The 17,214-nt window shown below is 33.9% G+C and overlaps 1 protein-coding gene across 3 annotated transcripts in view; it reads left to right on the top strand.

The window, feature by feature from the left end:
* The window catches only part of KIAA2026 (KIAA2026 ortholog), a 53,503-nt gene that overhangs the window by 12,214 nt on the left and 24,075 nt on the right, over positions 1-17,214 (top strand). For all 3 annotated transcript variants that reach the window (XM_050328655.1, XM_050328656.1, XM_050328654.1), the window contains 2 exons: positions 7,467-7,543; positions 11,793-11,882. In XM_050328655.1, coding sequence (XP_050184612.1) covers positions 7,467-7,543; positions 11,793-11,882 — 167 coding nt within the window. The remainder of the gene's footprint in view (positions 1-7,466; positions 7,544-11,792; positions 11,883-17,214) is intronic.

The following is a 17,214-nucleotide window of genomic DNA, read 5'->3' as shown; positions in this document are numbered from 1 at the left end:
TGTCTTACCATTTAAATCACAAATTCCTCCTTCCAAAAAATTTCAATGCCCACATCTCACCAGAAATTTTAAAAGTTGAAGCTGAAGTTCATATATGTCACATTCAGCAGAACTAATGTATCTTACGTTCACTTACTCAACTGTTAGCTCTCCAAAAGTGTCACTGTTTTCATTTTTCTTAAAACCAAACAAAATGAATAATAACCCAAATTGCAAATAAGGACTCTTTTTTTTATAGAACTGTCTTAATATGCTGAGGCATTTTCCATCATATTTTGACTACCTCTTCATTGCAAGTTGACCTTGCTGGAGAAGTACAGCGTTGCAAGAAAGAGCTATTCTTCCTATGCTTGTTAAATGTCTGTTTATCCTGTACCTGTTAGGCTGAAATGGATACAATTGGTTTCAATTCATGCTAATGCCTTGTTGTTCTGTAATGTTTCATAATGTTTAAGGCTAAGTAGTATTTGTCAAAGATCAGCTGAAATGTAAATCTTCCACTGAAAGATTCCCTTACAGTGTAGAACAGAAAAAGAGATTTGGTAAAACCTGAATTCACAATGACATTTAAGTCTTATCCTGGCCATAATCACTCTTTACAACATTCTTAAAACAGTGCAGTGGGTAGAAGAGAGCATCAGGAATGTAAAAGTGAGTACCTTTCCTTACTTTTTAACAAAATTATTTTTTTTCCTGCTTACTGTTTCTCTCAGGCAGCTAAATGTAACTTTGAGTCACAGTTTGTATTTCTGTTGAGATGATTTGCACACTCCTGGCTTCTAGCTGAAAACTTCCCAGAACTATTGTGAGGAAAACTTACTGGAGAACACAGCCGTGTTATGACCTTTGCCATAATGACAAGGTTTTCTTATGATTTATGAAAAGGTGTAACCACAACACTGAATCTGTGTCTTTGAAAGAAGATGATGGTTATTACTGTGGCAGTGTTCTGTGTGAGTATTATTAACAGAGTAGTACTGAATAAAGTGGAAATACAGAATCGGAACAGTTCTGTAAACAACTTGCATGCTATGCATTCATTTTTAAATGTGATTTTGTTACTGGAGTTAGATAAATTAGGCTATACATCTCGAATTGGACTTTGACAATGGTGATAAGGCTTGTTGGATCTAGACTAAGACAGCTATGCTGAAGTAAATTGTGGGGTACAATAAAGGTTTCAATGCAAGGCACAGTACAAAAGCATGAGAATCCTGTGATTACATGTTTGAAACAGGGATTGGATGAAATTCAGAGCAACTGTAGGGTTGAGAAAATAGGAGGCACCAGAGGCTGCTTGAAAAATAACTGTGATGTACCTGAAGGAAAGGTTGGAGTAAGTTGAATCTCTTTATATTGCAGTTGGTGTAAAAAACACCAATACAACACAGAACTTTAGAAGAACTTTGATGTAAATTATATACTCATACTCTGAAAAATTCACAGTGTTCTACTGCTCAAAGTCCATTTCACAGTATATTTTATTTCTTTAGAGTACCATTACTTCTTGTGTATGAAGTCAAGTGTTGCTTGAATGTGAAGAAATGAGATAAAAGGCCTGGCAGCAATTTTGTAGGGCCCAGTTTACTGTCCTTGGGAGTTTAATCTTCAGAAGTCTTTTATCTTCAGTGTTGTAAAAGCTTTGTTGTAGAGTTGTCTAACCTCTAGATATGGAACAGCCTGTTAATCATGTTGAAAACATTGAGAGCTATTCCACCAAGTTGTAACAAGGTACACAATTCATTAAGCTTCAGTGTCTTCAGAAACGTGTACCATTGAGGTTTTATAGGGTTTCCCTACATTGTTCTTTAAATCAGCATTATTAATGCACTTGTCCAGACCTGTTTTGGTCTTTTGACTATATAAAAGCATATGGAAGCTTCAAAACCCTATCATGATGCTTCATTTTCCAGATTGTAGCATATTTTATTTTCTAAAGGAAGAGTTGTTGGGAGCAAGGAGCAAGATAGAAGATTAGGAGATTTAAAGAGGAAGTAAGACATCCTCAGTAGTTACCAAATCTTTGAAAGGCATGAAATGTGTCATACAGATTTGTTGACAGAAAGACACAGGTCGTATTCTTCAATTTGAGAACAGTGGAGTTGCTCCTAGAATGCAACGAAAACAGAAATTCTTGCAGTTGGAAGGGGCTAACTTAACTGTGTTTTACTGTGGCAAATACTGCGGAGTTAGTATTTGATGTTAAACACATCCATTGCCCCATCTGGGGTAATAAGACCTGAGTGCATATGCAGTAAAAATTCCATTTTTATAAAAAAATATTATTCAAATAAATTTTTATTTAAAATTGCTCTCTGTTGTCACTTTATAATTTGTAGCATGAATTAATATTACTTTAGGAAGCCACAAGGACTCAAATATCTGAGTTTATAACAAAAAGTTTTACTAGGTCTGGAAAAACATTCCCGTTTTCAAGTCAAAAGGATTCTAATGTAGAACAACTTAGAGGTTCTTGCTGAAGTCATGTATGAGTGTCAAGAAATTCCAGTGGCTTAGTGTTTTGTCTGTCTCATTTTTATGCTTCTAAAGTAGTACTAGAAGAGATCTGAATTTCTAATTTTTTTGTTTCCCCTACTTCACCCTCAGATGGCAAGACCAACTTGAGAAGGCTTATGCTTTGATGGTATCTAATCTCCCTAGAGTGTTTTTTGGATGCTTGTGACTAGTTTTCAGGTCCTAGTTGTTGTGCTACCTTGTTAGTTGCTTACACGTCTATTCAGTAATAACATCTGTGGAATTTGTTTTGGCTTGGAAGGAAAACCTGTGGCAGCCAGACATCTCCTGGACCTACTGAACTTAAATTTAACATTTAAGAATTTTCACAGAGTTGGCTGAGGGGCTCTTGGTTAGTAAAATGTTGATTTCCTTTGAAACTTACAGCAGAAGTGTTCCAGTAGTAGTGTTATTTAAAAAAAATAAATGTGAAAGATTTATAGATCTAGATTTGTTTTTTACTTTCAGCAATGAGTTTGTTTAAAAAATTACTTGATGACAATTGTAAGCATGGAGAAGGAAAATCAATGAAACCCACCTCTTAACTATCAGTCAAAAGTATAAAATAATCCAGTCTCTTGGGATTTGTAGTTGAGATTAGAGGTTAACTCAAAACAGTATCGATTCAGGGAAGTGATATTTCTTCTGCCTTACCTATTGTGGTCACCATCAATTTGGCATTAATTAGCTTCTTAAATTAAGAAGCAGTGATGTAAGAAATTATGTCACACATTTAGTTTGGTTTAGTTTTACTTATTATTTAAAGCTCTGTCTTTACTTTGAGACTGAATCATACATGAAATCTGGAATAAAGTGTTTTAAACAATAAAAATATTTCAGTGCTTTCTATTGTGATGTTCACTTGCTTTGAAATTAGCTTTTCTTGGAATAGCATGTTTTGTGTTCACTTCAGTGCTTTCACTAACCTCAGATACTGCTTTATACTAATACTCACTATACAGGTTTCTGCCCTCATTGTCCTTCAAGCACCAAACACTGGATGGACAAGGCAGTATCCAAGTGAATGCTGCTTGTGTCTGCTGAACAGAGTTTTCAGCTTTTTTGGCAGATGAGTACAGGGTGGCTTAAGTAAGTTTACTGTGGAAAACGTGTTTTGCTGCATTTCTACTGCAAGAGAGGTTTGTTTTCATTCAGACAGAACAATGGTGTGATAGCTAAAATGTTACACAACTGCACTGTTCTTTGCTGCAGAGCGTATGCATTTTGACAGTGCTCTTGTTTCAATTTAATATGCAAGTAGTTTGTTTCAGCAGGTAAAGTCAGAAAATGTGCAAATTGAGTTTTTGGGCTCTGATGCTGCCAACTGTAGGCATAGGTTGGTCACATGTTATTGGGGAGAAATTTTACTTCAAGTCAATAAATAATTTTGGTTTATATCCACAGGTAATTGAATTATGATTTAAATTAGGATAAGCTTTGTTATGGTTTGCTTGAAGAATAAAGTGATTGTGTATTTTCCCTTTATTCTCTGGTAGAGAAAGAAAAGTACTCTGTATTTGTTGTACAGTCCTGATTCATTTACTGCACAGGAAAAGAATCTGACCTGGGACGTCTGTAATTGTCCACTCTCTGGCATCAGAAGTGGCTTAGCTGTGAGTGTTGGAGGTGGTATAAAAAGAGCTGATCCTCTCCTGCAGTGCGGGAGGGGAAAAGGAACGATAGTTACAACTTCCATTTCGGGTGTAGGATGTCTCAGTCTCTTCTCCTCTGAACTGAAAACAAGCTGAAATGTGGAGCTTGTTGGAAAAGGCAGTGGGGAGACATAATTAGTGATTGTTGGACAGTAAATTGTTTGTGAGTGAATGTAAAGTTACACAGCAATTGTATAGGCTGACAGTTCCTTAGAACAGTGCTATTTGCAACTAAGTATATTTTTCAATATCATTTTGATGTGTATGTTTGAATACAAACCAGTTGATTTTTTTTTTTTAATCTAGTAATTTTTTTATAATTCTGGCAATAAATAAAGCCCTTTTTTTTTTGAAGAAGAAGTGTTGGCTACATTTGAAATTGAACTTTATATAAAAAAGAAGTAAAACTTTCATCTTTATCACAAGTATTACCCAATATGGAAAAGGAATAAGAATAAATCAGTATTTATTTATCAGTATTTATAACATATTTATCAAACACTTGTCTGAGTAAACATAATTTAATGTAGCTATTGCTGGATAGAGAGGCCACTGTTAGTGCCTCAGGATGATAGGGCTAACAACAGCTTTCGTGTACTTCCAGCTGTTGAAGGAGAAGGTCTCTTCAACTGTTTCAAGATCATGATTTTCTTTGGATTTCTTGGTTTAGTTTGGGAAACTCCTTATTTGTTTTGATGGAGAGTGTTTTTCTCATTTCAGTCTTACCTGATAGTGGAGAAAGGTAACAAAAGCATTGCCTGCTTTGTCTTCCTTCTGAGCAGTGGAGTCCTGAGTTAGTGATTCCTATGTATTTGTTACTAATATATGTATACTGGGCAAGGCAGACTTTTTTAAAAAGTCACACACTGTAGAAATGCTTTTTGGAGGGAACATCTGGAGGTCATCTTCTCTGATTCCTCGTTTGGAGCAGAACTGAGATGGATACCAGGTCAGATGCAACTTGAAGATCTCTAAAGATGGAAATCAGTTTATTGAACCACTGTTACCCTTCCCTCTCTGAAAACTTTTGTACTGAAATTAGTGTATTATTTTGTCTGTGTGTATAACTCTTTCTACATGCTTTATAAAATATGGCTAGTAAAAGGTGGAATCTGTGGGGATGGGAAGGGAGCAGGCTGTGTTGAATTGAATAGGTGAGCTAAAAAGATTCCTTTTTAGAAATATTTATTTTTATTATCTTAGATTTTTCTAAGTTTTTCTAACTGATTGCTGTTAGTCAGCAATTAAATATATTTGTACATCGAGTATGCTCTGAAATGTACGGTCACTGAGATCTGGCTGCTGTCAAAAACATTACTTCATCTGGTAAGGAATTAATATAAGCTATTATATTTATTTTATTACTTTACTTATGATTATGGGCAAGTACTTCCTTGGGTTTTTAATTGTTTATAATTATTTCTAACAGTTTTCTATCTCTTTGTCACAAGGATATATCGGGGAAAAGAGAGAGAGTATTTCTGTTAACTGTTATTTTTTGAAGTACAGTGCATCATAAATCATACTGCACTGCACTCTGAAAATATTCAAGTAAACATTTGTTGAAAAGTATGTAAAAATATTCAAGTAAAGTGGAAATTTCATTTTAAACATATTCGAATCTTCCTTTTTGTAAGGAAGCAAGACAGTCTAGCTGCCCTGGTTTTTTATCTTTTCATATTTTTTCCAGATAACATTTTTTTACAGGGCTATAACAAGGAACAAACAAGACTTCGAGTCAGTTTGTCAAGAAAGGTTATAAGTGTCTACTTTAGTTGAGTAAGTGGACAGCAGTGCTCTCAGTAGTAGCAATTATGTTTTCAGTGCAACTGTATCCATTAAGTATATAACAAAAGTGGTAACTTATCTGCCCCTTGTCAGGATGTCTAGGTTGTTCTAATAAACATGCTTCTCTGTTTTACCACTTTTTCTCTAGTGTGAAATATGTGTTTCTTTTTAGTAATTGAGGATTCTTTAAATTTTTTAATGTGTTCAGTGTGGGGAGTTTCAAATCTAGGCTGGTTTAGTGGTTTTTATATAGTTTGATTTTATGTGGAGTTTCAGATCTGGATTCTTCAAGCCCTGTGCCTTGTCCCTTAAGTGTGTTTATTTCAGCGTCAGGTAAGATGTTCATGAAACTCATAGTATAATAAACTGAAAATATAGATGCCTAGGTATCTATAGAATAGAATGAATGCCTAGGAATAGTTGTATGTAAATGTACTTATGCATTTACCCACACAAGAAAACGTGTGTTAAGAAAAAGCTAAATGCAATAGTTTCCAATATTTTAATTAATATAAATATTGAATGTCACTGTGCTTGTGTTATTACCAAGTACAAGTAATTATGCTAGTTGACAAAAAATTCCACATTTTGTGATTTTTTTTTCAAGTTCTTTTTTTGTTTAAGGTCTGTAACTCTTTTTTAAGACTCCTAAATGTGAACACAGTAGTAGTGTTAGAATGATGGTCTTGGTCTGAATGAGCAAGTTAAAAGTGGTCTTATTTCAATTTACCATATGAATGTAGAAATAACCATATAAGAAACTCTCCTGTCTTGTGTATACTGGTTAGTGACATAACTACTTGATTTGAGACATGGATGTCAGAGCTCTGACACTGTAGGTAGTAAAGCACCTGCCTTACCTTCAAAGGGATTTTTTCGTACATCCATGTTCTTATATAGCACAGATGGGTGTAAACTGCATTATAGAAAGGTTTGGTTTCCTCTAAAACTCTTACGTTTTGCTGCAGCCAGAAAAAACAAATCCGTAATCTGATTTCATTGGTAACTTCAGCATGTTCAGTCAGGAATTTCTAGATATTGCTTGTGCTTTGAGGGTATCTTTTTACTGTATGGTACAGAGATCCCAGATCCTAATGTGTGATTCGCTTTACAATGTCACAGAACAAATCTTGCAGGTAAGATGCAATATTTCTTAAGTTTGTGCCATGAGTTCTGGATTTCACTCCTTTCAGAAGAGTGGTGTAAATGTTTCCTTTGTGATTGAAATTTTTAGGTGCCATGTTATTGGAATTGGAGTGGGTTTATTCCTTTTCTTCTTTTTTCTTCTTTTTTTTTTCTTTTTTTTTTCCTTCCCCCACCCCCAAAAGACTGCACTACACAGATACCTGTTTAATGTTTGCTTTTACTGAGCCTAGTTCTGATTCATCATGTTTACATGACTTACTGTAAGCTGTTAGTTACAGTTTAACTTTCAAGTCTGTATATAACTTGGTTTTATTAATTAAGTACAACAAACAGCATTATGAAGCTTTTCTCTTTTAATCTTACAAGGAAAAAAATCGCTAACTAAAAAAGCTATCACAAAGAAGAGGAAGGGTGTCAGAAAGTCTACCATACCAGAATTTCAGGTAAATTGTTTTAATTTTTGTTTTAAGCACTTGAAATCTGAATGTCTGTGAAGTAAGTCCTTTTGTTTCTGATAGAGATGTTGCAAATCTTTCTTCTAGTTTAAGAGGTTTAACCTGATAGTATTTTTAAAAGCGCATTTCACCTTTTCTTGGTAAAGAATGTTTTAGCATTTCTATTACGTGCAGCTTGCACACTGTTCCACAGTGTTGTTTAGGATCCCAGATATATCTTTTACTGTATAAAACCTATGAAAACTAGGAGTTGTTAATGAAATTTTTAAGGTAGATACAATTTTCTGGGATAAAATTATGTGGGTTTTGCATGAGGTGTGACAATGTGGTTGTTTAATTGAAATCCATCTTGGTTCACTGGAGGACTTGCAAAAAATTTATAGGCAACTATGCTCGCCTTGCTTGGAACTTTTACTGCTTGTCTGTATGTGACTTCAGGGCCAGAGAGCACCAAGAGTATCAATTATGATAATGTGGTTTTATGGTGCTGTAGTAGAAGTGTTACGGTGCTTCAGTTCTGAGTTGCTATTTATGTATACATGCCTGCTTTGGATTGAAGTTCTTGCTTGGCTTTTTTTCTTTTCTTCAGAAAGCAGTCTGTGCTATTTTGATGAGTTGACCCACATTAAATTGTAACTGTTTTCTGAAACATTCACACCAAATCAGTTTATTCCGTGCTGCTGATGACGATTATGTGTTTCAGATGGAGCTAGTAGAATTTCTGGTGATAAAATTGGTTAGTAACACTCAATATTGAGAAGCGACTGACATTTAAGTGTAATCTGTCTTTTGTCTATATTGTAACAGTAGTGACTAAAATGTTCCCTAGCAGCTCCAAAAAATTGGTACAGTGTCTAAAAATTTTATTTTTCCAAGCACATTACCTGCATGCCATGGATATATACAGTTAGGTTAGAAGTCCTTTTATTACAGTATTAAACTACTGCATTTAAGTAGTCTGTCTAAAACTTAGCCCAGCCTTTTAGCTAATCAATGTAAAACGTACATGCATTTACATATCTATCTAAGTGTATATTTATTTATGTAAAAACTTAAAATGTAACATAATACTTCTGACTCTTTTGATCAAAGCTAGGAGTTATATTGGTTTAAGTGAGGCTCAGATTGATTAGTATTGAGCAGTTTAATCTTATGAGGGAACTTTTTAACAACTTAACCTGCCTTTTTCAAGAGGACCAACAGGATTGGTATGACTGCTAGAAGTATTTGCAAATATTAAAACACTTATATTTGGAATAATATTAAGACTTTTGGGATCTAGTAATGTATGCTTCAGTATACTTTTCCCACATACACAGATAGCCAAACTTTATGAAATTATGTAACTGTGTTAAGTAACAAGTATATTTTTTAAATATTTGATGAAACAGCTTAAGTGTATACAGGCCGTGTAAGATATGCAGGGAGGATATAACCACAGGTGTATTCCTATTCTCATCTAAACATCAGTTCTTCTGGAATGAAAATTAATAAATAAAAATGTATAATATTTTTCATGTGCCTACAGCCTACAAAGGTAGAAAAAAACTCCAAACCAACCAGAAGACACTTTATTTTATAAGATTATGTTCTGTATTTAAGTGTAGATCCCATACCAAATCATGACTTGAGTAAATTAGTATTAATAAGTCTTTTGATATGTGCAGTGACACAAATTATACATTAAAATCAAATATTTTAACAAAAATATTCAGGAACTAATTGTACAACTTAATTTTAACACTTATAATGCCTAGCATTTTATAAAGGAAACTTTTTTTCTCCTGAGATTATGACAGGTGATTAGAAGGCACATTTTTCAACAGCCATATCAGAATGTGACAAAATGATTAGATTGTAACATCAGTACATGCCTTCATGTTAACTTACCCATTTAAAACATAGAACAATTTAGAAAGGCAGTGTTGTTCACAGGAAATTGAATTGCTTAGTTCCACCAAGTCGTTCTTTAAGTCCTTTTAAAATACTTAGTCTAAAATACATAAAGTCTATGTCTAACACTTTCTAATAAAATACTTAATTTTTTGGCTACAACAACAAGGAGCAAAGAACAATGAAACATAAATAAGAATCTCATTAGGAGAAATATGATCTAGATTCCATAACAAAATGATCATACAAAATACACTACACTTTGTTATTACTGTCCTTTTCATCTTCCTTTCAAAGCGCTGGCTTCGTTCTGTAAGGTGGGAAATGTTAACCATGTGAGAGAAGTTTCAGAAATACTTTCTTCCCAATCAGTGTGCATCTTTATTTCCTCATCTGAAATCACACTGTGAATGACAAAATATAAATTTTTTTCTTGAACATTTTTATAATGGTTTTCAGTACAGTACTGAGGTATTTCAAATACTAAACTAATTTTGACCATAAATCCTCCAAGCTTAGCTGCTGTTATCTTCCTTGTTTTACCAGTGTGTAGTTGACACACAGATATGAGCCTCAAACATATACCTCCTCTGATGCAAATTGGGACTTAGAGATTTGATTACTCTTGCCTGTCATCCCCAGCCCCAAAACAACCAAACCTAATATATTGGCATTTTTTCCCATTGATGTAGTTTGGATTAGTCTCATAGAAGAAAATAAAAAGTAGTGATAATATTTAGTAAGTGAATTTTCAAGCATATAGTCAAAAGAGTGGATTATAATTGTGTAGGGAAAATCTTTAACCATGCCTTTTTGACTTTTTTCAAGGATTTTATGTGACATACTTGCACTTTTTTGCATAATAATACAGTATCATAGATTTTTTTCACAGGCCAAACTGGCAAAGAAAAGCCAGTATTTGGCTTCAGTTTACATCTTATGTATGTAAGACTTCTTTAAGTGCAGGACAGACATGCATGTTGAACGTAGTAAAGTTACATGTAGTAATTCTATTTCCTGGCTTAAGAGAGATACCTTTTGCAAGTTAATTTTGCATACATTGTGTATGGCAAGACAGTGCCAATGTCATTATTAATTTGCTATTCTAAACTTGATAAATGTGAAAACTGTAAACTTTAGTTTGAGTCACTCCAGTTCCTCAGTGCTTCAAATGTACACAAGTGCTATGAATACGATGGCATGTATGCATTAGAGGTTACCAAAATTTATGTATTTTGCAAAAAGTGTCAGTTCTATGTTTTAATAGTGAAACAAAGGGTTTTTTTAATATGACTTTGCTACAAATCTAAAACTGCACATGAATTTGATGTAAAACTATATTGTTATGAATACTGATGTGGGAAAAATAATTAGCAGTTGTATGATAACAGTTTTTCTGGGATGGGCTTCGCACAGTTGTTTATTATAATTTTTTAATTTTCTTTAATTATTTTAACACATTTTCAGTAATAGTGAAAAGATTTTCACCCAAGGGTGTTCAGAAAAAGCAAGTCTTAACATAGAATAACCTACAAGAACCCAACACCTTAAAAATTACCAGTTTATGAAGTCTTAAACTGACCTAAATGATGATAAGACAAAATATAAAAATTACTTTTGCTTTATGTTTTTCTCAGGAAGATAGCATCCATTTTCTGAAAGGAGAAATGTAAAAAACTGATTTTAAAAACCAGGAATAAGAATATAATACTTTCCCAAAACATACACAAATAGGTAGATCTGATAGATAACTAGGTTACCTTAGTATCATAAATCAGCAAGGTTGGAAGAGTCCTCCAAGATCATCCAGTCCAACCAGCACCCAGCACTACCACTGTAACCCCTAAACCACTAAACCATATCACCAGGTCCAAATGTGTCTTGAACACCTCCAAGAATGGAATACTCTGTGTCAACATATAAAACTATGTCCAGGAAAAAGTTGTAACAAGAGCAAAATGTTATAAGCACAGAATACTCCAAAGCTAGTATACTTTAATTCACCAGGGAGCTGTTTGGAACTCAAAGATGTTCCAACTCATTACTGCACTTGAGACAAATGTGGTAGTTGACATTCACAGAAGTTTTAAGAAAATACCTGCATGTTGAAATGGAAGCTTACAGGTAGAGATATGATTTATGTCTGAAGAATAGAGTTTTTTCTTACTAAATTTTCTTGCTTTCCACAAGTCCTGCATTTTTTTTTTTACTTTTAAAAATGCTATAAGAAAATAAAAATCAAATGGTAGCATTAAGTAATACCGTGCTTTTACATTTTATTTAACTTCATTGTATGTTTTCCAAGTCCCCCATCACCAAGTGTTTGTGTTCATTTGTTTTTTAGCTTATTTGCACTAATCTTGATGAACTCAGGGAATTAATCACAAAGATTGAGAATGAACTCAAAGATCTGGAGGACATTAAAAAGAAATCGGTATGTGACCTTAACAGCTTTCTCTTGCATGGATATAAAACAGTACCATTTATTTGCTGAGGCCTCTCAGCTGAAGATTTTTATGGTGTTCAATAACTGCATAAAACCTCATATGGTTGATACCTAGAGACGGTAATTTTAGTTTTTCCTGTATGTATAGTGCTCTGTTCTCAATGGTTTTATAAGTGAATTCAGTAACTGTGTTAACACTTTCCACTGCCAAAATAAATTTGAATAGTGGCAATACCTTAGAAGGAGTAATTCATTTCTATTAAACATGTTAACATTCTGCCCTGAGGACAAATCCTTATCAACACGCAATAACAGGATAGAATTATTATATCTTCATATGCAGTAGTGATCAGAACTTCCAGTAAGCTGACTCCTATATTGTTTATTGGGATTCCTAACTCCTTTTGTTAGCAAATAAGTTATTAAAATTTGCTTTGTTTAATTTTTATTGAAGTGGGTTGTACCAGAAAGCATGCTATCTGGCTTTTGACATCACATTGAGACACAAATTTTACCGATGTACACTGGATCACTCAGTCTGTGCAGCTGAAAACCTCAAATGAGTAACGGTTAGACAAGAGAATCCAGTATGTTTTGGCTTTTGTAGGAGGCAGTGATTTTAATTAAGATTTAATTAGATAAGTTTAAATAAACTAGGCATTTCCATGGCATTTCTATAAAAGGTGGTAGATAAAAATGTTGCTTTTTCTAAACCTTAGAAACTAGGCTACTTTTAATTCAAGTGAATGTCTACAGTCTCATGCAGAAACAGATTTTTTTAAATAGAGGAGAGACATGTAGGAAAGAGGCAATATAAATTAGGACTCTGAAAGACAAATTTATGTGCACTTAGCATAATAATTGTTAAAATATCCAAGGGATTAAAAACAATCTTATCTTGAAATTATTTTGCAGCTGCTAAATTGCAAATTGGTTTTATGATAAGAATGTCAAGGGTTTATCAGAAAGGTTATGTCAACAATAGAAGAAAAAGCCAAAAAAATGAGAGTATGCCACAGCATTTCTATAATCTTAGTGTAGGTGAGGCTTTTAGTCTACTAGTAAAACTGTATGAACAAGACTTCTTCAAGGGTAGACAAATGCTAAATATGTCATAATTGCTCTTTGAACTGAAATCTGATAATGTCATTATGTAAGTAAGTTGCATGACTTCAGCAGGAATACTATGTTTAGTTCTAATGCACCGTCTTAAAAAACCCAAACACTTAAGTACAGGGAAGTTAAGACTCAGCATTTGGAAGTGTGAGGTAAGGACAATCTTTCTTGTGCTTGTATAGACCTATCATATTGTGATTCTGGGTCTCTAAACACTTTTGTTGTTAGAAATTTTACGTAAAGAAAAAGAGTTAGGATTAATTGCTGAGGAAGTGATTATGAGGAAACAGTAAAGTTAAATACCGATCTTTAAAAACATAATTATTAGGGAAGTTTCATGTTTTCCTTTCAAATATGCAAATAGAAAGATGTTAAATTAGATGAATAGTCATAAATTTGACATGCTAAACTTAGGTTTCAGTTTGTAAGGAAAGTCATTAGGATGTCACTTTTGATGTCTAATACCATTTTCAATTATGTTAGGATTAAAATTGGAGAAAACCTAGACTTTTATTCTTCGGCTCTGACCAAATGACAGTGGCAGTTTCAGAAGCATCTAGAATCAAGTTTTTTCAGTGTTTCTGACTGTTAAGTAAAACATTGTTTTAATTTGATAATGGAAATAGGACCTAATGTGAAAGCTTATTTTAATATGATGGTATTTATATATGCTGTTCATGGACTTTTTTCTTGTTTTGGCCCAAAGATGGTGATGTTCTTACTACTCCATGGTAACATTATTGACTTTTGTTTGCAGTAGTGACCTGGGTAGAGCCATAGGAATCTTTTTCACGGGTAACCTTAGTAATTTCAGTTTTAGTAGTTGCTAGCACATGCTGCTGAGAAAAACCCTCAAGGCAAACTTTAATGTTATATTAATTACTAACACACATTAGAAATACAGCTTGTCTAACTGATAGCAACACTTTTAAATATAACCTTTTCTTAGTCCTAACCTCCCTTTTGTTTCCTAGAAGACCTTTCTAGAGTACATAAAAGGAATTCCTTCTCCAGAATTTGGCAGGAGTGGAGACTATAATGAGAGAGCTGTGCTGTAACAGTTTTTTAACATGAATAAACTTACTATTTTCCAAATTTTTTATAGGTAGTATCTGACACGTTTCAGAACAAATGACATGATTTTTGTTTGGCAGGTTAAAAGCAAATTAGAACAGAGTTATGTAATGGAAAGCCATGGGTAATTTTAAGTGTGAACATTTCAACAAGCTTCTTCCACAACAATGAGGTCATAAATCTGCTTGGTTGATTAAAACAGTTTGTTTCTGTACTCTTGTACACTATATTGTCTTTTGAATTAGTTATGAGTAGTATTTGTCCTTTTAAAAAGTTTTACTCTTTTGATTGATTCCTGGTGAGTTTGTTGTACCAATTGTGAGATTTGCTTAGTGCTAGTTCACTGTAACTGTTTAGAGAGGAGAATTAAATTTGACCTCAGTTCTTTGGTTTGGAACAGAGTTCAACTCTGCGCTTGAACTCTAGCCACAGTTCTGAAGTGACACTGCAATTTCACATATGCTTTCAACTGACATAAGCCAAAACTGCTGCCAAATAAGTTGTTCCTACTCTCTGTGTCTCTGGAAGCTTCTATTTTGTGTGACACCCCATGAGAGAGACTAGCAAAATTCTTTGTTCAGCTGCGTGGCAAGAGAGTTAGTCTGTGGTAAACCTAACTACTCTTTTTCTGCTGCTGAACTTTTTTAACCCAGATCAGTTTTCTAGTGCAGTTTATCATGCAGTTGCACAAATACCTGTGCTTGTATTCTGCCAGGGTCTGAGCAGTCATTGTAAGAACAGGAATGAGCGTCTGTGGGGAAAAGAAAATCTCTTCAGCTACTAAACAGTTCTATTTATTATATTTAATATATCTACTATATATTACATATCCAGAAGGAGATGAGAAATCAAATTAATGAGACTTACTGTTTGTTTGAGTGCTTGACAGGAAATCAGAAAGTGAAAGGTGCAGAAAGGGGGCTTAAAGGACTTGTGCTTAGTGTTCTATGCACGTTATAGTGAAAGGATAGAGAATAGTTCCCTAAGGAATATCTAAACTACAATCCCTTAATATTAAAATAGTGTGACTGAAAACACAGTAAAAATTGAATTAATAGAAAAAAATTGTGTGAAATTACATGGGGTGAATTACAAACTGAGTAGACAATTATAAACCTGAAGTAGAACATACTGGCTAAAAGTTCTTTTGAGATTTTATTGCATTTTTATCTCTTATTTGCTGAAAATTTAGGCTGTGTATGTAATATGCATGGCTCTTCAGTTGAATGTGAGCTCTTAGAAATTTGCTATAATTATCAAATTGATCAAGACATGGAAAGTAGCCTAATTCTACACTTGAAGTGTAGAAATAATAATAATTAATAATAATAATTATTACTATTTTGTCAAACGTGATAGCGAAGCATTTTGCTAGTATATTTAGGATAACATAGAGACTTCTATCTAATATATGAAATTTCTTTTATGAGAAGAGATAGTAAAGTAGCACCTCCTGTCCTGATCAGTATGCAAGATAACAACTATGAGTTTCTGACATTTTGGATTCCATTTTTCCATAGGTCTTCTGTGTCTGGTCAAATGAGTGGGAGTTGCAGCATGAGTGGAAATCTTCCTACTGCCTTGCAGATAATCAGCTTCTCTTATGATCTGAAGTCATTTTGCTTTGTGTGTGTGAAACGCTTAATTAAGCCATTTTGTAGACCCTTTGTATGTACTTTACTGTTGCATATTATAGCAAAAAATTTTTTTAATTTTTTTTTTTCCCAAACCCTTCTTAACATTGTGTAGTATGAAAGTGACAGGACTGCAGGTACTTGTATAAAATAATGAACCTCAGTCTTCTTTTGCAGATACCATTTTGCAAGCTGACTTCGTAGTAAGAGTGTTTTAATGTAAAATTTGAACAGGAACATTGAAAGATTTCTTACTTACTGAAATGCAAGACTTTATTTTGGTAGGACCATTGGATTTGAATCATTCCCTGCAAGTATGATCAGTAAATGAATTGCTTTCCAGGGAGTGAGAAGGGAGACTGGAGCCTGGGATTCCTGTAGCTAAGTTGAGAAGGTTAAAATGGATAAAGGGCATTACCTTCCTGAGAAGGAGACTACTCTCTCCCTATAGAAAGAAAAAAGTCAGACAAACGTTAAGGAAAGGAGAATTTCTTAGTCGAAGGACACCAGCCACGTTAACAGATAATTAGGGTTTGGAGAAAATGCATTGAAGATTTTATTATTTATGGAGGTCTGTAACACCCTGATGTTCTTGACTTCGTAACAAAAAAAGTAAAAAGCTCCCTTATAAAGGTTTTCAGTTCTGCTATTGTTCCTGGAGGTTAAACAGTTGAATTAGACAGTCCCAGGACAGGTGAATGTCTTTTATCTATCTTTGGGAGTGGATATGTGTTTAAGGCAGGTGAATCAGAAGAGCTGAAAGCAAGCTGAGGTTTTCTGTAGCTTCAAGTCAATATCTCCTGCAAAAATACATATTTCAGAGGGCACCTGAAAACTTAGAGAGAAAAACCCACTGGTTCAGGTCAGAAATATTTAGAACCTCAGACATAAATTAATTTATGAGGCTAATCAAAGGAATACATTGATCCAGGATGGAACATAATATTTTCTGTGTCTGCTTTTTCTGACGTTCCAAACAAGCTGCTGTTAAATTTGTTTGTACAAGGTGTAAGTATCTAAAGTTAGAGACTGTTTTCTGGATTTTTTGATTTGCTACATTTCATTTTAAAGTATGTTAATATATGAAAAAAATAATGCAAAATGGTTCATTTATTAAAAGAAATTTATAAAATACTCCTCTCTGTTCAGTGAAAAAATGGGCAATACTGTCATATGTTTGAAAATATTTGCCAGGGAAACTGTTTAGACAAGACTCCACAGGGACCTCCAAGAAGAACTTCCCTTTAGTAGAAATTCATGTAACTGTCAGAAATAGGTTAGGTCTCTTACTGATATTTTAGTGAATCAGACCTCAACTTTATAAACAATAAAGTGGAAAAATTTACTGTGTCTTCTCATTTGGGCCCCGTGGAAGCCTTCGTATTATTGGGTTAAATCTTCTTCCATTTTTATGAGGAGGTTGACTTCCTTCTCCTGATTCCTCCTTTCTCTTCTCCTGACCTCTTCCTCCCTCCCCAGTAAAATATGTACCATGC

The sequence above is a fragment of the Myiozetetes cayanensis genome, unplaced genomic scaffold (genome assembly GCF_022539395.1).
Source record: "Myiozetetes cayanensis isolate MyiCay16 unplaced genomic scaffold, myiCay2020 scf4, whole genome shotgun sequence".
Taxonomy (NCBI): Eukaryota; Metazoa; Chordata; class Aves; order Passeriformes; family Tyrannidae; genus Myiozetetes; species Myiozetetes cayanensis.
The sequence above is the reverse complement of the archived record's forward strand: the minus strand, read 5'-3'. Positions and strand labels throughout refer to the sequence as shown.